The sequence below is a fragment of the Diadema setosum genome, chromosome 3 (genome assembly GCF_964275005.1).
Source record: "Diadema setosum chromosome 3, eeDiaSeto1, whole genome shotgun sequence".
In the NCBI taxonomy this organism is placed as follows: domain Eukaryota; kingdom Metazoa; phylum Echinodermata; class Echinoidea; order Diadematoida; family Diadematidae; genus Diadema; species Diadema setosum.
This window is the reverse complement of record NC_092687.1, coordinates 33,722,177-33,745,082: the sequence shown is the minus strand read 5'-3', so window position 1 is coordinate 33,745,082 and position 22,906 is coordinate 33,722,177. Positions and strand designations below refer to the sequence as shown.

General features: G+C 37.5%; 2 protein-coding genes across 2 annotated transcripts in view; both read right to left on the bottom strand.

Moving 5' to 3' along the window:
• The window catches only part of LOC140246800 (uncharacterized), a 195,886-nt gene that overhangs the window by 82,175 nt on the left and 90,805 nt on the right, over window positions 1-22,906 (bottom strand). The gene's annotated exons all lie outside the window — the stretch shown is intronic.
• Window positions 1-22,906, bottom strand: part of LOC140226632 (uncharacterized) — a 53,778-nt gene that overhangs the window by 22,980 nt on the left and 7,892 nt on the right. Inside the window, exon 3 of the mRNA XM_072307078.1 lies at window positions 7,116-7,298. Coding sequence (XP_072163179.1) covers window positions 7,116-7,298 — 183 coding nt within the window. The remainder of the gene's footprint in view (window positions 1-7,115; window positions 7,299-22,906) is intronic.

Sequence of the window (22,906 nt, the reverse complement as noted above, 5' to 3'; positions counted from 1 at the left end):
ACAACATAAACCAAAGTATGGCGCACACTTCAAATAAAATAACAATCGATGAAATATAGAATCAATGACTTCTTGAATGAACTTCTTAAATGCTCGTGCAGAAGCCTGGATGCAATAACTCCTGTAAAATTATCATTGCAAGATGTCTCTTTAATCATCTAGATAAGGGTACGGTTTTTGTTTTTTTTTGTTTTTTTTTGTTTTGTTTGTTTGTTTTTTTTTTTTGCACTCCCGTATACGTCTATATACTCTCTGCAGTATATGTACTAAAGAATAATGTTTTATGTACTACACATGAGGCTTGTATCGTCCAAACTATAGGCCTACTTAGTAGCTAAAAACCTGCCTCGGTCGTGAGACTTCAGGCTAAAGATGCCTCCATGAGTTCTACTATCGCCATGGTGACCAGTTGATACATAAATCTTTCGTCAAAGCACGTAGGAGAACAGAAAATTAGAAGTAGCAAAAGATAAGATGATTAAAAAACACATCAATTGAGGTACGTGAGGTACCATGAGACTTATACCAGTTCACGATACAAATAACAATTTCCACAGAAGATGCATCTTTATATCTGCATTGTTATTTTTCTCCTCATTTTATTTTATTGTGTCATCCATATAATACATCATACCTCATTATGGAGACTTATAACTGAGACCGAATATCATTTTCGATAATCTCCATTGGAATGGTGTACACTTCTTCAGGCAGCGTCAATCTTGTACCTTCATATCAAATGACTTATAATGTACTGGCTATAAAGGATTTGTTACAAAATTCCAATCAAATTGAGTGACGATGCATGTTTCAGGGCTGTTAAAATGACATAGAAGAAATAAGAAAACCAAACCAATTACCGTGTTTAACAGCAAATTACGAACAGAATATACGCTCAACCATAGTTTGTTTGATTCATTTTTTTAAAGCGTACTGAAAACAATTTGTGCGAGGGATTCAATTTAGAACGGGCATAATTTGTAAAGAGCCATAAGATCTCGAGCAGGATGAGGCGCAGGAAAGTACACGAAAACACGCAGAGTATAGCCTAAAGCGCGGTTCATGCAAACACCGTTTAAGCCTCTTTTACACAAGTTTCCACGGATCTCTTCGGGGACAATCAGGGCTCGTAATCCGTGGTGTCTGGTCGTGTGACATAAAGATGTTCCTCTCAATGCCGGTATATGATACTTTCCAGACAACCTAAAACACACGGCGAGTACGGTGACTACACGACAAGCAGACAATGTAGCAACGCCTGCGGACCACGCGGGAATCGTATTCACACGGATATGGATTTTGTCGAACCTATATTGTACGTTGTCTACACGGATATCAGCGGAATGTTGGCAGATGGCTTGTGCATGAATGCGCTAATTTCATATTCCTTCTCGTGACATGTCTTCAAGCACATCGGAAAATGTACAGTACATAGTATTTAAAAAATGTATATTCCACCGATCAAGCTATAACTCAACCTCAATCACGATAAGGTGTTGCTAATACGTAAAGATGATTATGTTGTTGGTATTTTTATGGCGTTATTACAAAGTAAGGAATTTGATAGATCATGATAGCGATAAACTGATTAAAATATCTGTCATAATAGGGTTCGTGGTAATACTTTACTGTGGTCTGTAGATTATTTGAATATTTGAATAAGCAAAAATTATGTTCAATTGAAACTACAGAATCACGACAGGTAATAAAAGATAGTGTTGCGCCGGGTTCTATTAGCCACTCTTGGAACCGCTATTTTTCATTAGTATGTATGTCTCTAAAGGTTATAATTTTATTCGCCCCTTTAACGTATTGAAATTGATGTCTATACAATGCAAACTTCCGTGTTTATGTACAAAATATACCAAACAGTTTTCTGCTGCAGTCGTTTCAAAACAATTTTTTTCCTTTATAATATAAGTATTTACTCAAAGACATTACACAGAATTCCACTTAAAATCCTTTGGCAGCTCACAGGACTGGTCAGTGAGGAATCACGGCCCACATACATGAGATGTCTTATCCGACTTTCTGAAAACACGATCATCGTTGTTTTCCTTTAAAGGTAGTTCATTGATTATACCTTAACCCAATACTTTTGATTCATTATAATGTTATAATTGATATGATTTTGTTTATTTCTTTAGGCCTGATTTTTCTAAGTATCATTGTATGGATATATTAAAGCAATACTTATAATATGTGACCCTGCACCACAAAAAAAAAAAAAAAAAAAAAAAGTATCCAGACATGAATTTTTAGTGAAGACCATATTCTGAAAGAGCAGACTTTAAGCTTTAAAATGAGGTATAACTCAAAACAAATGGACTCTCCTAACCTATCTTAATATCGGAAAAAAAGCACAAACTCAGGAAAAGTGTGAACTGAGAAAAGAGGCTCTGAAGTACAGTGTCTATTCAAGCGCTTAATCTTTACCGAACCGTACTGGCTGTGCGATGAATAGGACGATAAACAGGAAGTAAACCACCCGAGTAACAACAATGAAGAGATTATCAGATTAAACTGAAATTAAGTATGCCTCATTAACACATTCTGTCCATAATCAATGCCAACTTTCATAGCATGTAGCCGTTTCCTTTCAAAAGTAATTAGAGTTGAAAGTGAAGAGCGTGTACAATGTTTTTCAGAAATGAAAAAGGGACTCTAAAGACACACCTAATCACACTATTCTACCAAAGATGTTCGAGATAAACTGCTCAAAAAGACGCTTTCCCCCCGTTTTATGATTCCAAATTTTAGCATAATGTAAAAGATGACTTGCTCTTTCAGAAAATATGAAAAAGTCAAAATCGGCTGGGTAGATCCATTTCACTTATTTTCAGTCCTCACGCAAAACCAGTGTGTGCGACTTTTTGTTCGTTTTGTGATGCACGGTCACATAAGTTATATGGCCCCAATACAAACATTTAACGCTGTTACTGCTCAGGCACAACACGTCATCACAACTTTTTTTTTTTTTTTTAATAAATAACACCATTACAATGAAAAAAAAAAAAAAAAACTTTCGTGAGAGTTTAACCTGGCCATTGCCGAATAAGCCATCAGCCCAGTCAAGGCATTCTCATTCCGACGATCTTCAGCTTAATTGTTTAATTGAAATATACTGCATTTCCTGTATTTATAATTATGTAACTACAAATATTTACAATGATGTTAATATACATGTTGTAGAAACTGCATTTTGATTGTTATTTTGTCATTTGGTTAGTTTTATAAAAAAAAAATAACATTCTAAAACCATGTAATTTATTTAGATTTGATTTGAGGAGCAGAATAAATACCACCCTCCGTCTTTGTCGACACACGCTAGTGGCATCAAAAAGGTAAAACTCTATGATTCACAAGCTCTTATTTCGCAGGAATGCTTGCAGGATAATTCTAAAATATGCATTCCAATATAAAAATGTATATCAAATTCAAATTCAAATTCAAACTTTATTTTCACTCTTTTTCCAACAGAATGTACAAAAAAAAAAAACAATATGATACATTTGGCATGCGAGTCGTTGATTATATACATAGTCAGACAGGGATAACAACATGCTCATGTCCTTATGTTTGGTACAAAAAGAAACATACACTCTATTTATACACTCTGTGAAAAAAAAAAAAAGTGGAGGTGCCCACTCAAAAGACTATGCTTGTAACATGTGGGCACCTCTGAGGGAAAAGTGGGAAAGAGGGGAAGTAAAGGGGGTGAAAAACTTACAACTACAAAGATTGCGGGAAACTGGGAAAGTTGGGAATAGAAAAAAAAGAAAGAAAGAAGAAAAAGAAAGCAAAAGTGTGAAAATAGGGAACAGAAAATGGGGAGAAGAGAGAGAAAGAGAGAGAGAAAACCTAAATTATTTTTATGCATACACCAAGGGGCGAAGCCCACAGAGACAAATAGCCACGCGTTTTCGCGTGGCTATACATTTAACTACATGTGTCTGCATGCATACATTTAACTACATGTGTCTGCTAGGTTTCCTAGGCCAGCATTGCGCGCCATTTTCCTTTTTTTTTTTTTTTTTTTTTTTTTTTTTTTTTTTTTTTTTAGCGGGCGATATTTTGACAAGAATCGTTTGGAATTCCCTACTTACCTTCAGTGACAATATTATTGCCGTCGGTAAAAGGGGGATTTTTCATAAACTCACGAGTCTATTTTCCATTACTACGTCCATCGTTTCAGCATAAAACAAAGCACATACATATTATATCATAATTAGGCCTACAAAAGGGAAGACATAAAAGATCAAAAAGGTACTTTTTGGGTATGACTCATATGATACATATAAACAACATGACTTGAAACAAGCAACGACCCGTGTCAAACAGGTGAATAGCTATAAAATAATCAGGAATAGAGACGACGAAGACGCCACGACAAGTGGAAAAGAATGTATTGGCGCATCCAACGCGTTTTAAAATTCATCAAAAAGAACACGACAAATCTGGTTTAAAAATGTTTTTCATGGCTATAGGCTAATGAATGATTTTACAACTAGTGCATGCAAATCATTCATTTCATATAAAAAGAACCAACTAAATCTCTGCCAAATGGTTGTAACGACAACGCAGTGCTATCAATGTAGTTGTGCGCTGTCCATTCGATTTACACAATCATCTGCATTGATCACATTCAACCTACGACAATGAGTGTACCCTACCATTCTCCATTTCGGCAAATATTATGTCCCTCGCTAATCTCGTTACATAGTAATATTGGAAGGTTAAAGTTGGGGTAAAACAAGTCAAGAATTATTATGTGACAGGAGACAAAGGTCGATGTGCCAATGTAAATTAGCATAGTGTGAAGTCATTGGTGACATGTATACCTTACAGGATGACGCTGAGGCGGCAGCTTTTTTGAAGACATTACGGTCCAGGTAGAAGAAGTTCACCCTGAAGTTCGAAAAACCTTGCGGGGTGATTTTCCATCCAAACGAGACTTTGTCATAGCTGTCAACTTTGAGCTATAAAGGCAAAAAAAAAAAAAAAAAAAAAAAAACGTTGCAAAGAGACAAAATTAGCCATTGATTATATGATGATATTATGATAATTATAATAGTACTAGCCAAAGTTATAAAAAAAGAAATACATCGACATTCAATCATTTAAGAGATTATTATTCTTGTGTGTGTGTGTGTGTGTGTGTGTGTGTGCATGTGTGTGTGTGTGTGTGTGTGTGTTTTGTAGTTGGTTATTTTACGAGCTAGAATCACTTCTTCCGCAAAATTTCTCAGGTGCTTATTTGGAAATTTGATAATACGAGTTATATTTTTTTATAGAATTGATTTACACATTAATTTTTCTTCTTTGAATCATGATGTACATTGTAATCTGCTGAGTAATATTTTATATGATGTTACTAAAAATGAATCTTGATTTATGTATGAAATTAATGTATTGGAAGAAAAATGAAGTTAACAAACAAACAAACAAACAAAGAAATTAACCTCCTCCTTTTGATACATCGAAAGTGAAACCTAAACGTCCCGTATTGAACGATAAGGTAATCGCAATAATCAAGAAAGGCCAAAAACAATCAACAACAACAACAACAACAACAACAAACAGAAATAAGATATCATAAAGTTGAACAAATCTGATGTCCAAGAAATCTGATGTCCAAGAACCTTTCGAGGGCCACAAGTAAAAGACATAATTACGCAAAAAGGGTTTATCATCCATCTTATTACAGCTACGATGTTATTATGCATAATTCTTTGTATCAGTGTGAAACACGGTTGCATCGACAATAAGAGTTTTAACATTTTTACAACTGCCTCTGTATTAAAACTATGTCTGCATACGATGACAATGCAGTTATTCTTTCTAAAGCAGCATTTTACACATTAATTCTTGTTCTCAGAACTTGCAGTCCTTAATGATGAGTATAACAGCTTAACAAGAACAATAACAAAATGGTATGTGGCAACAGACTTAGACCGATCTGCATAATATTAACTACACTCAATAAATATCACATAGAACATATGAATCAGTTGAAGAGTTTGTTCGCAAAAACCGATATGTCCATTTTTTGAAGATTTTGAAGTACGGTCTTTGTCATAAAGTATAAAATAATACCTTTTGAATGATAGATTGGACACTACAAAGGTACAATTTTGAAGTTATGGTCAAAAGAATAAACATTTTCTTATTATTCTCTTTATTTTTCTTGACCTTTAATTGCAAATATCTCCATTTGGCAAATATGGGCTTATCGGTTTTTGCAAACAAACTCTTCAGTTGTCAAAAAATAATTCTATTCTATTCTATTCTGAAAATGTCTCTAGAATCAACCAAAAGAAACCAGTACAAAGTATTAAACACTAATCCAGACCGGAAATTTATAGCAGCCATATGTAAATCATAATGTGACCCTGCATCACAAACCCCCCCCCCCAAAAAAAAAAAAAAAAAAATCGTCGGACATGAATTTATGGTTCAGAGCAGATTCTGGAAGAGCGGTATTTAAGCTTTAAAATGATGTATAACTCGTATCAATTAATAGACTCTCCTAACCTATTGAGATATTGGAAAGAAAGCACACACTCAGAAAAAAAAAGTGTGAACTCAGAAAAGAGGCATTGAAGCACATGGTCTACTCAAGCCCTGAATCTTAACCACATGCTGTGTTAGCTCTGCGATGAATGGGGAAAAACAGTATGTAATCCAACGAAGTAACAATAATGAAGGGATTTATTACCTACAAAGCTGAAATTATATTTACATGCTTTCTTTGTACATTCTCCCAATGACTGATGCAAACTTTCTAACCAGTCATTAGTATTGCGAGTGAAGAGTGTGTACAGGGTTTTTTTTTTTATGAAAAGGGGACACTAAAAGTGTATTAGAAAGTGTTCGAGATAAACTGCTAAAAAACACACTTTCCTGTTCATTTTATGATCTCAAATTTTAGCATAATGTAGAAAGAAAAAGCTTGCTCTTTCAGAAAATATGAAAAAAGTCAAGATTTGACAGGTTGACCCATTTCACCTTTTTTCAGATCTCACAAAAAAAAAAAAAAAAAATCAGTGTGGGCGACTTTTTGTTCGCTTTGTGATGCACGGTCACATATACAGTCCCGGTGGCTCATGTAATACCTCACAAGATGATGCTGTGGCAACGGCTTTTGAAAAGAAATCACCGTCCAGGGAGGGACATGACATACTGAAGCTCGAAAGTCTTGGCATAGTGAACACCCATTGGACCAGGTCCCTCCATATTGACGATAGGTCTTGAGGACTGTCATCCAAACTTCCAAAAGACAACTTGAGATTTTGAATCTATGGACAAAGATACAAATGCAAACAATTAAAACAAAAATCTTACAAACAAATAATAATAATATGTATCAAAAGAATAAATCAGACAGTCTGTAAAGAGGCAAACGCTGCAGAGTGGGCCAGAATGAGCTCAAAGTGCATCAAAATTGTATTCCGTGTTTTCTTTTCCTCAAGATTGGTGCTTAGTGGCACCTTCATTGAATTCTTTTAAAAAGGGATTAAAAATGTTTCTTTTGAAGTCTTAAAATGTAACCGAATGAATTTAATTTTGTAAGCACTTCATTGTCTTCTTTTCTTTCACTATAGGCTGCGTTCTCTTGAGGCATAGATAATTTTTCTTTACCCTGTGCTAATATTCCATACGTGCTCTCGTCCCCACAGTTACAAAAAAAAAAAAAAAAATCCGCTGGAAAGCACCTCGACAATGTATTACTTTCGAAGACGCTTGGCTGATTGTCTCTGTGGGCTTTCGCCCTTGGTGATTATTATCAAAATTATTTAGGATTTTCTTTCTTTCTCTCCCTCTCTCTCTCTCTCTCTCTCTCTCCCTCTTTCCCCTGTTTTTTGTTTCCTCTTTTCACACTTGTGCTTTTTTTTTCTCTCTCTCTCTCTATTCCCGACTTTCCCAGTTTCCCGCACTCTTTGTAGTTGTAAGCTTTTCACCCCCTTATTTCCCCTTTCCATCAGAAGTACCCACAAGATACAAGGCTGGTCTTTTGAGTGGGTACCTCCACTTTTTTTTTTTGGCAGAGTGTATGTAGAATGTGTGTATCTTTTTTTGTACTGATCATGTAGACATGAACATGTCGTTAATCCTGTCTGGTTATGTAATATTGTTACTCCCATGTCAAACTCACAATATTGTTTCTTGTACATTCTGTTGGAAAGGAAAAGTGCAAATAAAGTTTGAAAGTTTGAAAGTTTGAAACAAGCTTGCTTTCATGTAGGTCCCGTCATACTTCTCTTTGATCAACCCCATTTCAATTTCGATTTTGACCAGTTATCAAAAGATGTAATTACTGTGTTATCACCATGTATATTGTTTGTTTTCTGCACATCGTTCACAAGGTAAAAGAACGTGTCTGATTTCCGTTGTAATGCTCATAAATGAGAAGTGTGAAAATAAAATGAATGAATCAGTGAATGTGTAAAAACGCCGGGAAATTAAAAATGTCTGGCCGCGAAATGTAAAAATGTTAAAAAAGAAAAAAAAAAAGAATGTCAGGAATATAAAAACGCTGGCGCGAAATTTCAAAATAATGTGTTTCAAGCGGTATGTACAATATCTCGATGTTTGATAAAATCGCTTATGGACCATTACCGCTTTCATACCTTTTGTAAACCAACAAACTTGGCAGATAACGTCTTTATGGTGATATAATCGTATTTCTTTGAATGAGTTCCCCCCCACCCCCCCCCCTTTCCGGGCGAAGAAAGGATGGAGGAAGGAGTTGAAACCTTTTTTCTTATCTTCTTCCGTTAAATCGAAAAATATAGAGGTAAGTTACTGCAGCTATGAAGACATTACTGACTGAAATTTCATGTTTGTTTATGGCGAATCCAGTCGTGCCCTGATCAGGGGTAACGCTAGTAAGGGGGAGGAGAGGGATTTTCTACTGTTTTCTTTCATCTCCTTGAAAAATTAAAAATCAATGACGGATTTCCACCAAACTTGGCAGACATGATCTTTAAGGTATTATGCTCTTAAGTTGTTAAAATGAGCCCCCTCCCCCACCCCATCGGAATGGAGGGGGGGGGGGGAGGAGTTGAAATCTAACTTTCCCTAAACTCAAAAGTCTGGATTTGTGTTTAATCTTGTTCTGTCGACAAAAAAAAAAATAAAGAGGTAAAAAAGTTTCATGAAGACATTAATGACTGAAATTTTATGTTCGATTGTGACGGCTCCAGGGGTACCCTGATCGGGATGGGGGGGGGGGACGAAAGAGGGGGATTATAAACAATTTATGAATCTTGTCGAAAAAAAAGTCTATAATGGATTTTCCTCAAACAGATATCATTATAGTGATATGCTCTTAATTTGTTAACCCCCCTCCACCACCACCACCACCGACGGCAGAAGGGGGGGGGGGCTGAACCCTTAGTGTCCATAAGCAATGTATTTTTTGTATCTTATTCTCTCGAACTGAAAAAACTAATGACTGAAATAATAATTATTGCATGTTTGATTATGGTGGATTAAGAGGTGTCCTAATGGAAGAGGTATGGGTGGAGGAGTATGATTTTCTGCTTTTTCTTCACCTTCTTAAAAACTTGAGACAGATTTCCACCAAATTTGGCAGATAGCACCTTTATGGTGATAAGATCCTAATTTGTTAGATGATCAAAAAAATCACACCAATACACCATGAGACTTATATCAGTACACGAAATAAACAGCCATTTCCACAGAATGTGCATCTTTATATAATTATTGTACGTTTTCTTCACACTTCACTACTTCAAGCAATGTCAATCTTGTACCTTCATAATGTAGTGTAATGCACTGGTTAGTACTTGTTTCAGATAATCAAATTGAGTGACAATGCGTGTTTCAAGGCTGGTTGAATAATGTAGAGATATCAGGGATCTAAATAGAATTCCGAAGGAGAGGAATTACCTACATTTTCAGCATCTTGAAAAATATTTAATGACCGATTTTCATCAAACTTGACAAATATCATGTTTGCGGTGATGAAATCTCAATTAATTGAAGCCTCAGGGTCCATACATACTGGAATGTTTCATTTTCTTAGTCGAACCGAAAAATATAGAGCTAAGTTAGAGCTACGAAGACATTAATGACTGCATGAAATGTCATGTTTTATTATGGCGAATCCATGGGTGCTCTGATGGTTGGGGAGGGGGAATTTACTACATTTTCAGCATCTTCTCGAAAAATCTATGACGGATTTTAACCAAACTTGGCATAGAGTCTCTGTATGACGATATGGTCTTAATTTATTGAAATGAGCCCCCCCCCCCCCCCCACACACACACACACACAGGCACACACCGCCGTAGGGGGAGGGGTGGGGGATTTGAGGCCTTAGAGTTCTTAATAAGCTGGAATTCTTTATCTTCGTAGTCGAACCAAAAAGACAGAGCTAAGTTAGTGATATGAAGCTTACACATTCATGACTGAAAGTTCATGTTTGATTATGGCGGATCAAGGGATGCCCAGCTGACTGGAGGCGGGGAAATGTGGGGGAGGTGGGGAATTTCCACATTTTCAGCACCTTCTTGAAAAATATAGGATCACACCACTAAAGGGGAAAATGGGTGCGTGTTGAAGCACTAACTGACCTCTATCTGTTTTGGTTTAACAAAGAAGATAAAACATTCCAGAAGGGACTCTGAGGCTTCAACTTCCCCCACCCCCCCCCCTCTCTCTCTCTCACTCTCTCCTTTGGCGTGTAGGAAATATATCTAAACACATTAAGATCATATCACCATGAAGATGCTATTTGCCAAGATTGGTGAAAATCCGACATAAAGTTTTCAAGAAGATTATGAAAATGTGGAAAATTAATTCCACTCCTCCCCCAACCCCTTTTTCAGGGCACCCCTGGATCCGCAAAAATCAATCATGAAATTTCAGTCATTAATTGTCTTCATATAGCACTAACCCAGCTCTATCGAATTGTATTTGACTCAGAATATAAACATTCGAGACTTTAAGGATTCGAGACTTTAAGGACTCAGTGGCAGACTTCAACTTCCCCATGCCTCCCCCGTCCCCCCTGCTTCGGCGGTGTGTGTGTGTGTGTGGGGGGGGGGGGGGGCTCCCTTAAACAACATTACGACCTTAAACAAATTACGACCATTTAAACAAATTACGACCATTCCACCATAATAATTCTATTTGTCATCTTCGGTGAAAATCCGTCATAGAGTTTTCAAGAAGATGCTGAAAATAATGTATTATGAAAAATTCCCCTCATCCTCCTCATCCCCCCCCCCCCAGAAAAAAAAAAAATGATAAAAATCAGGGCACCCATGGGCCCGCCGTAATCAAACATGAAATTTTAGTCATTGTTGTGTTTATAGCATTAACATAGAGCGATTTTTTTCGTTCGACTAAGAAGATGAAAAATTCCAGATTTTAGGGACTCTGAGACTTCAACTCCTCCCCCTTTGAGCGGTCTTTTGAAAAGCCGGCGATGCGCCAGGGTACTCAAGCGTGTTTTCACTTTGGCCCGATCTACGGCGTTTCTTTCAAAACGCCGCGTGGGTCCTTTCTAATCCTTGAATGAGTAACAAACTCCAAGTTGTCAAAAGTGTGACAAACCACATTTTTAGCACAACGCCCTCTCGTGGCGTCGTTTGTGACTAACACAGTGTTACGTCAAGTTTTCAAACCTTGTAGGGAGCGCAAAGCAGATACTATCAAAAGGTTGTTACCTGACTCGTGGAGCTGATTTTATCTCCCTAAGTTCGCAAAATAAATACTGCTTCAAAAGTTGAGAAAAACAAGACTAAGTCATTCTAGTTTCCACGTCATCTTGCTTTGTTTTAGTAAGCTATGATTTTATATGTTTTTAGATTTCTATAATTCGATTGTTGTTACGTATGTTTGTTATCTTTATTCCTATCAACGCATGCAGTGCACACTGCCAGCGACGCTTTCAATGATACAGAAGCGGACACTTTTGTCATCTTGTGTTTGTGTGTATGTGTGTTTGTTTTCCTTTCTTTTGTCTTGTTTTGTTTTTCTTTTCTTTTCTTTTTTTTTTTTTTTGGGGGGGGGGGGGGTTTAATCAGTGAATTATGTAGGCCTATACAAAAGCACCCGTAACAACATGTGAAATCATGGCATGTTGAAAACGCTATACAACCATGGGTTGTGGGTTGCATGAGGATGGACAAGAGTAACATTATCGTCTCTCATAACAATTTATTTGAATTCTAGATATCTTTCTATCTGTTTAAGTCTGTCAGTACTTTAAAATCTTGCAATCTCCAAATATCATAACGAGAATATTATTTTTATTATTCTCTTTTCAAAAGCAAATTCGATCATGAATGAATATGCTAAATGATATGTAATAAATATGCAATGTTAGCAGATAATTTCACGTCAACACTAATTCAACTAAAATTCGATTTCGTCGGACGCGGCAGTTCACAATCTCAGATCGCCTTCACCAAGGCATGTACGGACACGAAGTAGGTTTTTATAGTATCTGTTCACCACTTATTTCCTTTACTATCTCACTATGATTTGCAACGCGGTTCTCGTCTACATAAATCGTAGGCAGGAGCCATTATAGTTTCATATACCATTATAGTTTCATATAAGAAAGGGCGAAAGGTATTTGATTGCTGATACAAGAGGTATATTAAAAAAGAAATAACAGAAACAAAATAAATATACATGGAGTGGATGTGATGAATACAGACACTTATTTCATCTTGTAGTGAAACATTACACACCATTTCATAAAAACAGCATGTCTCGAGGAGGTCATAATATTCTGTAGCATGTATGGTATCTTGTGAAATGACTCGACTCTCTATTCAGCTCACAAGCCGATGTCTACTGTTTGACGTTTATGGATCGCTGAAGTACATGTCATGTATAGGTCTATGATATAGGGACTGCAGCCAAGAGATAGTGATGGAGGAGGCTGCAGCGAAACGATCGAAAAAGCCGCGACCAAAGAGTCCAAAGGGCCGCGGTAAAATAGTCAAAAGGGCTGCAACCAATTAGTGAATGAAAGAGGCCACAACCAAAGCCACCGAAGGGCCGCGGGAAGGGTGAAATGGGAGAAAGAATACAAAACAAACCATGTTTCTAAAGATCGCTAATAAACTGCGCATATACAAATCGGCATACAAAGAAGGTGCTACACGTACAATAGATCTGAGACATAGAAGTCTCTCCAGAGCGCCCTAAACCTTTTTTTTTTTTTTTTTTTTTTTTTTTTTTGTCCCGAGAAGATTAACTCTTCCGCGATGGGTACCGTGAATCGATCATTACCCATTGTCTTTCCCGGCCAACACGTACATATCATAGCTGTGATAGCTCACGCAACTTGATATGCTCATACTGCGCGAGTGGACAGTGATTTGTCGCACTTTCCGTATGCAAATTAAGAAGAGCAAGAAGACGTGATGAAATTGTCAAGGATGATGAAATTCTTTTTCACCCAAAATGCTTCCTCAAACTAAAATCGTGTACAGTTTTTGTTTTGTTTTTAATATTGTTTATCTGCTTCAATTATTTCTTTTATTTGATTTCACCATTAGATTGATAACATTTGCGTAATTCGCCCTAGAGATTGAGGTTTTACTGCACTTGGAGTAATCACATAGCTCCTGGTCTTTCGACCTATCTCTATCTTTCTGACTGTTATCTGACATTCTTTTATATCCATTTTGTCAATCTGTACCAGTCATCTATCACAGTGGCGAATCGGGTTGGAGGGGGATGGGGGAATGCAGTGGGTGCGCGCCACATTTTTTTTTTTTTTTTTTTTGCTGAAACAAAAGAAATACTAAGAAAAAAATGAAGGGGGGGGGGGGCGTGCGCCCCCTTTAATTTTGTAAAGGCGCCCCCTCTTTAAAGAATTCCTGGATCCACCCCTGTATCAGCCTCAATTTATCTTTTTTTTTATATATATATATATGAATCTCGATGATGTATCTCAAGAATAGTTCTGCTTAATTTCGCAGATGCATTTAGGTGGAATTAATGGCAAACTGATAACGTCAATTAGAAGTTGTTATCGTGAATTTTGCATGTATAAGGTTTCTTGATTCTACCCACACAAAGCAGTGTCACTCTATGCAATGCGCTCTTCCACACATCTTTTCAGCTATTGTACTGCACTTTAATGTTACTTTGAAGTTCAATATGTTTTTAAATTGAAAATTCCTGTTCAGGTATCCTTAGCCTCATTCGATAGTCATGTCCTTTCTGATTCAGGACCTGTAATAGGAGAACACCTCACTGCCATGCGGTTACCACCAAGATGTAACTCGACGATTTATCGGAAATGAAAACACCCCGCCTCCTTTCCCCCTCCCCCTTCCCGGAAAGAAAAAAGAAAGACTCTGAAAATATTTGTGATCATATTCATGTTTATATATGTAAAAGATTGCAACCTCATTATGCAAACACTGGTACAAGATGAGAGAAGAAAAGGTATCTACTGTGTAAATCTACCTAGCCCCGTCATTATGTACTTTGAGAATGGATATTCAGGATCACTGAGTGTTTTATTGTTGCGTGGTTTGTTTAAAAGTGGCAACATTGCAGTTATAGATTAAAGCAGTATCTCTATTACATTAAGCATTACACTTTTTCAGGTTTTCCTTTTGAATTGCTGCGCAGCGTTGTATATTTTACGCACTGTTTAAAGCTGCAATAGTCCTTATTTATCTAAGGAGGTCATGTTTGTGATGATGATGATGATGATGATGACGAAGGGAAAGATATAGTAAAGAAGTCGTGAGGAGTAATAGCCTATACTTGCTCGCGCCATCATCCAATGGTAGCGTACATGATGTGGTCGTAAATTGGATAGAAGTGGAAAGTAGAATGTATGTTACACTATCTAGAAGTTTGCAGTATAATGATAAGATGTTGTACATCCCCTTTTACCAAAAATCCATCGAATTTCTTATATGATAGAATTAGTCATAATAAAAATTTATTCTATATCAAAGCCAGCGTGAGAGGTGATCTCGACGCTTTCAAGAGATAGGCACGATATAGCTATTTGCTAGTCGCCGGGGTTTCAGACCCTCTGCCACCTGGACTTCGCGGCGACGAATTCACAGCCTTTGCTGAAGGCAAATCAACCTAAACCTATTCCAGTTTTCGACGTTGAAGGCGTCACTTTAGAGCGAAAGCGTGCGAGCAGAGGGTCTGGAATCCAGACAATCCGGCTGTCGCGTATTGTTCTGTAAAGAGACAAAAGGTACTTAATGATATATTGTGTAGCAGGCTGGCCGCAAGGCGTTAATCCGCTATGTCCGTGGCACACGTCTTGTATGATGATCGCAAGTACACATATCAAAGTTACCACAATGGATTTAATCAGTAGTGGATAATGAAGGCAGGGCAGGCCAATAAAACCAACGAGTAATCCTTGGGAGTACAGATCCCTACGCAGTCTGTGTGTTTCTCTGGGATCAATCGTCAATGGCGTGGGTGTCGTTCAACACAACTTCGGCAAACACGAGAAATCACGGAAACTAAAGGGCAATAACAATTTTCATCAGTTGAACTCATGAAAAAAAAAAAAGATCAAGAACGATGTGAATACGATGTGCAGTACCTGCTGTACTCATTTTGGCATTTTTGGTTCTGTTTTAGAAATATCTAGGGACTTTTTATTAATGACTGTGGAGGGGAAATATAATTTCATTCTTTTACATTTCTTTCTAAAAATGCGTGTGCATGAACATGTGTCCAAACATACTTGAACCAAAACTGGTGGTTTAAAGATGTCTCCGTCTGAATATTCAGAAATAACGCATGTTACTAGATCAATAAATCACGAGTTCAAATCGTCTAATCATTGATACTCCTCATAATTACACAGGGCACGCATGAGAAGTTGTATTTTCCCTGGGAGGTATAGTATGAATGATAAAAATGTGAGAAATTGAGGAAAACACAGCACGAAAGACGGTAATCATGTTGACACATGAATGAAATAATACGGTAGCATAAAATTGATAAATGGGAATTAACTATTGTGCAAATTCATCAAATGCTGCGAAATAAGAAGACATCAACAGAGTTTGAAAGAGATTGGCCAATACATTAAAAAGTAATGAAATTTGAAACTTTTGGCTAAGTTCAGGTTCCATCATTGTTGGATAACAAATACCGTTACGTTACACTAATCATACCACGAAAGTATGAAAAATATTCCACATTTTTTTTTTTCAAATCATTCCTACACACTCATTCCTTTGTAACCGACCTCTACATATATTATATCCCCTCTCCGAAGGAGGTGAGTCGGTGCCGCTCTTTTGTTTTGTTATGCCAAAAATGACAATAAATAAGTAATGCTTTGTGAATATTACTCTGTATCTATGTATTCATGACCCCTTTCCACCATTGATACATATTGGCTTTTCGATAGCATTAAGTTGATTATAATAACCAACAGTTTTGAACTGTCGATTTTTTATCAAACATAAACTGATCTGCATTCACATTCTACATAAGAATGAGGTCACGGACATATTCGCGAGATGTTGTTTTCGCGAATTGACACAGAGGCCTACATAAGCGCACTATTATACTACCTTAGCGTATGGTGACATTTTCGCAAAAATAACAGCTTATACAAGTACATTGTACATGCAATTCAGCGTGGGCATTGATGACAAGGAAGGGGGGAGGGGGAATGTACGGGCATTATACATACAGGCGGAAAAGCTGGGTTGCCTTAACTTCAACACTGCTTACACTTGCAAAATTGATAACTGCAATTATACTTTTACCCTTGCAGTGTATACATGGGTGACTTTACAAAAGAGTCAGGAATGCTGACATAGATAAATTGTTCCAGTTAATTTTCCACCTGCATGGCAACGGCCGTTTTATAAAGTATAATAGGTGTATTTGATTTGCGATGCAATTTTGTGGTAGGAAAACTGAAAAAAAAAAAACAATCGACTGATGATAGACTTGAAGCGGATGTCGTTACCAAGAGCTGAGAGGACGGGTCAGCATCTTTGTAGTGTCGCGAAAGAAGCTTGCAACTCCTATACCATAGACAAGGTCATTGTCTTCAAGAGCATACTCTTCTCTCATAAATAACTATATATGTTGTCTAGAATGCAACATGGAAAAAAAGAACACACACACACACACACACACACACACACACACACACACACACACACACACACACGAAACAATAGGTTATAGTGGTTAGTGCGACCAAGGACTGGGGTGACTGAAGTCTAGTGTATACAGTACACGAGTAGTGCAGTCTCGATATATGCCGAATCGCATGCAGGCATGAATCAGATGGCCTAATCTGTCTTTGGATATCAGAGTGATATGTTCAGGCTCATATGTCCGATATCTGATAATTAGGAAAGACCATGCAAAGACGAAAGCGGTTCATTGTCATCGAAACTGCAATGGTGACAACCCAATATGATTGTCGAGATTGTACGGAGGTTAATATTCACAAAGCAAACATTCAGTTTATATAAGATCCCGCTTCCTCACGATATATTGCTAAGTGATTTTTGAAATGTTTCTGAAATCAGTTTGTGAATAATTACACATTTTGTTTTTGTTTTTTTTTTTTTATATTTTTTGATTGTAGACTTTGTGTATACATCTGTAAGAGACCTAGATATCAAAGTAGTCACATATATACTTTAGGCCCTATTCATTATTTCTCCACTGCAACACTGGCCTTTGCATTGTCTGTAAAATACAAGAAGTTGTTGGCGCTCGGATTTGATAATGAATATCACTGTAATTGTACTGGAGTTTATCCACTAGTAAAATTCCCTTATAACAAATGAACAGGCCCGATATCTACGGATATAAAGAAATGCAATGTACCATTACTATTGCTGCTTCAGTTATTACCATCGTCACGACAACGCATTGGGACAGAATGCCTAACTGGTTTCACCAAAGTTTCATTTGTAACATATTTCTTGGAACACATTACAATTTCACACATTTGAAATGCAACAAACAGTGATACAGTTTGCAAACACATGCACACATACAAACCACCTTTAAGGACGCATTGAAGCAATGGCCATATAATCCTCCCATTGACCTAAACTTCTATCCCCCTCCCCCAGAAAAGATAGGATAATGCTGAATACCGCCGACATAAAAATTGCCTTTAATAATTGCCTTACTCTGCATTACGATTTATCATTGTCCGTATTTCATTCAATGTCTTTGCGGTAACGCACTTGTATCTCCAGTTTCCATGTTCCAAGGTTGCTTTTTTTTTTCTCAGAAAGCTACAAAATACTCTGAGAAGAGATGAGAACAAGAGACAACCAAAGACAAACGTATGATATGAGAAGGGAAATCTATAAACGACGAATATACAGCAGGAGATAAACATTCAGCGTTTGCTTCATTTAATGATGTAATATAGTATAATGTAGTATGATATTCCCTTCTTTTAGTACTCTTTTATACGGTAACTATCTTTTTGCGTTTCATTTTCTAACGATAACAGCCCTATACACGGCCTCTCAGGTGGCTTTGGTTGTGACCCTTTCGATCACTATACTAGTAGTTGCCACAGCCCTTTTAATTGTTCGGCCGCGGCCCTTCCATGGCTTCGGTTGGGGCCTTTTCATTCACTAGTTCATGCAGCCCTTTTTGTTTGGCAGCAACCCTTCGGTGGCTTTGGTTTGGGCCTTTCATTCACTAGTTTGTGCAACCCTTTTGATCATAATATGGCCATGGCATTGGTTGTGGCCTTTCATTCACTAGTTGGGGCAGCGCTTTTAATCGTTTCGCCGCGGCCCTTCAGTGGCTTTGGACGTGCCCCTTTCATTCACTAGTTTGTGCAACCCTTTATTATTTTGGCCACGGCGTTGGTTATGGCCTTTCATTCACTAGTTGGGGCAGCGCTTTTAATCGTTTCGCCGCGGCCTTTCAGTAGCTTTGGTTGTGGCCCTTTAATTCACTAGTTGGTGCAATCCATTTTGTTTGGCTGCGACCCTTCTTCGGCTCTGTTGTGGTCCTTTTCATTCACTAGTTGGGGCAGCCTGTTTAATCGTTTTGCCGCGGCCCTTCAGTGGATTTAGTCGTTGCCTTTTCATTCACTAGTTTGTGCAGCCCTTTTGATCATATTTTGGCTACGGCCCTTTTCGATCACTCTGTCTTGGCAGCGGCAGTCCGTTAATTATAAGATTTACTTTGCTCTACATAACGACACTCTAACGAGCGTCAGCATGTTAGCTGAATGAAATAGGCAGTTCACATCACAAGGATGATACAGGCTATTTATGACTTGTAAAATGTTGAGAGGTTTGAGTTTTTGTCTGGGTCGTGGATTAGGGCAAGATGAAATGCCTAGAGATGTACATTCAACGCAATCATCATAGAGCAGTGCGAACTGATAACCTCGCACAAAATTTTAATATAGAAGGGGTATAATAGGCATGTCTCAGCACATAGAATAATGCAATTTACTGTCATTCTAGAAAAACGATTAGATTCTTAATGCCAGTTTAAATGCCTGATATTCATGTTTTGATACATAAAATGGTATGTATCAAAGTCTAACATATCTGAAGATGCATGTTTAATGTTCATTTTCACTCATTTTGGAGTGACCTCAGGGATCACTCGAAGATTTTGGAGTGATCCCTGAGGTCACTCGTATTTTCACTCAAAATTCACTCCAATTTCACTCTAAATTAACTCATTTTATTTTGTATTCACTCCTTTAGGAGTGAATATTTTCACTCGAGAGTATGACAATAAGGACACTTAATCTTAGTGCATTATACACAAGACCTCACAGTCTGGGAATATCAGAAAGACGAAGTGGATTTCTTTTTTATCTGAAATTAAAAAGATCTGAAAAATGGAAACAGGAAATCAGATTTCCAAGCCGTTTACGGAAATTTTTCTTTAACACTATTTTGACGCGTCGGTTAATTTTGTAACTGATTTAACACTCGTGTGGATGCAGAGATAGTGATAATGTAATAGCGAAAAATAACGCATCAAAATGAGAGCATGAAAGCAAGTCAATTATTATAGCATCTTTTGTTAATCTAAATATAAACAAAGACCCATCCATGAAATAAAGTAGAGTAGGCTGGTTTCCGAGCAGCATTTCCGCACCATCAGAAGGACATGAATAATTTTATCCGATTTCAACTTTGGAAGTTACACCGAAAAAAATACATTAAAAAAAAACTCATAAAATCCCGAGGCCATGTTAAATTGATATGGAAAAATAGGGGCCTATAAACCTATGTCAAATAATAAAGATCATTAAGAATCGGTTGGCAGAGAGATAACATTTTTTGTCTTGCTGTAAAACGATCATCTGGTATTCTGGTTGTTTTATTTTCCAATGTATAATGAAGTTTTGGATTCTGGCGCGCGTCCACGTTTGTTTCCTCACGCAGTGAGAAATGGCAGCTGTGAGACACAAACCATGGAGATCAGCGAAAGGCTGATACAACATGTACAATATGCCGTGTGTTATCATGTAACGGCATTATTCGAACGCTGACCCAGAGGGCGCTACCTTGTTTAAATAAAACGGGGGCTCTTGGATGTACAGCTTTTGTTATGTTGTCGGCCCTTTTTAAAAGCGCCGCGGTCCGTTGGCGGCCCAAGTGTAAAGCGCCGCGATGCGGGCTTTTGAAAGGGAGGATTTAGAAGGCCGCCGCGAAATAAAAAAAAAAAGAACGCTCATCGGCGGCGCCGCGGTTTCGCCGGAACATGTAAATTGCCGAGGCGCCTTAAACAAAAAAATTGTATTACCGTAAAGATGCTATGTGCCAAGTTTGGTGAAAATCCGTCGAAGAATTTTCAAGAAGATGGTGAAAATGTGGAAAATTGATTCACCTCCTCCCCCTCACCCCTTCCCCCAAATCAGGGCACCCCGGATCGGCCATAATCAAACATGGAATTTTAATCATTAGTGCCTTCATATAACACTTAATTAGCTCTATTCTTTTCTATTCGACTCCGAAGATAAAACATTCCATACTTTCAGGACTCTCAGGACTCTGAGGTTTCAACTTCTCCCCCCCCCCCCCTCATTCGCCGGTGGGGGAGGGAAGGGAGACTTATTTAAACAAATTAAGATCATACATAAAGATATCATCTGCCAAGTTTGGTGAAAATCTGTTTTGGGGTTTACAAGACAATTACAACGGTAAATGTGTATGAGCTATTTTGTTAGACATCCATATTATCGATATACCATCGATACGTAATACAGTTGAAGTACATGATTTATTAGTTTTCCCGGCAGCGTTTTTACAATTCCTGGTAAAATTTTACGTTTTTTTTTTTTTTGTTTGTTTTTTTTTTTTCATTTCCCGGCGAGACGTTTTTACCAATCCCGTTGATACAATATTCGCGATTTTTACATTGCCCGGCGAGACGCTTTTACAATTCCTGACGTTTTCACAAATCCTCGGCGAGATGTTTTTACAAATTCCGGCGTTTTTACAATTTTTACATTTAGTATATCATACCTCATTATGGAAACTTATAACTGAGACAGAATATCATTTTCGATAATCTCCATTGGAATGGTGTACACTTCTTTAAGCAGTGTCAATCTTGTACCTTCACATCAAATGACTTATAATGTACTGGCTATAAACGATTTGTTACAAAATTCCAATCAAATTGAGTGACGATGCCTGTTTCAGGGCTGTTAAAATGACATAGAAGGAATAAGAAAACCAAACCAATTACCGTGTTTAACAGCAAATTACGAACACAATATAGGCTCAATCATAGTTTGTTTGATTCCTTTTTTTTTTTTTAAGCGTACTGAAAACAATTTGTTTCAATTTAGAACGGGCATAATTTGTAAAGAGCCATAAGATCTCGAGCAGGATGAGGCGCAGGAAAGTACACGAAAACACGCAGAGTATAGCCTAAAGCGCGGTTCATGCAAACACCGTTTAAGCCTCTTTTACACAAGTTTCCACGGATCTCTTCAGGGACAATCAGGCCTCGTAATCCGTGGTCAGTGTCCGGTCGTGTGACATAAAGATGTTCCTCTCAATGCCGGTATAATGATACTTTCCAGACAACCTAAAACAGCTGTAAAACACACGGCGAGTACGGTGACTACACGACAAGCAGACAATGTAGCAACGCCTGCGGACCACGCGGGAATCTTATTCACATGGATATGGATTTTGTCGAACCTACATTGTACGTTGTCTGCACGGATATCCGCGAAATGTTGGCAGATGGCTTGTGCATGAATGCGCTAATTCCACATTCCTTCTCGTGACATGTCTTCAAGCACATCGGAAAATGTACAGTACATAGTATTAAAAAATGTTTATTCCACCGATCAAGCTATAACTCAACCTCAATCATGATAAGGTATTGCTGTTACGTAAAGATAATGATGTTGTTGGTATGTTTATGGCGCTATTACAAAGTAAGGAATTTGATAGATCATGATAGCGATAAACTGATTAAAATCTCTGTCATAATAGGGCTCGTGGTAGTACTTTACTGTGGTCTGTAGATTATTTGAATATTTGAATAAGCAAATATTATGTTCAATTGAAACTACAGAATCACGACAGGTAGTAAAAAATAGTGTTCCGCCGGGTTCCATTAGCCACTCTTGGAACCGCTATTTTTCACTAGTATGTATGCCTCTAAAGGTTATAATTTAATTCGGGCCCATAGCGTATTGAAATTGATGTCTATACAATGCAAACTTCCGTGTTTACGTATAAAATATACCAAGCAGTTTCCTGCTGCAGTCGTTTCAAAACAATTGAGTATCTGAATATAAGAACGACCCAAGTCCATAGAAGGCCATTTCGAGTAAACTTTAAAAACTTCATATCTTTTTTATTTGTCCAATAATGTTCTATTTAACTGTGATGGGAAGGCAACATTGTATATACAAATT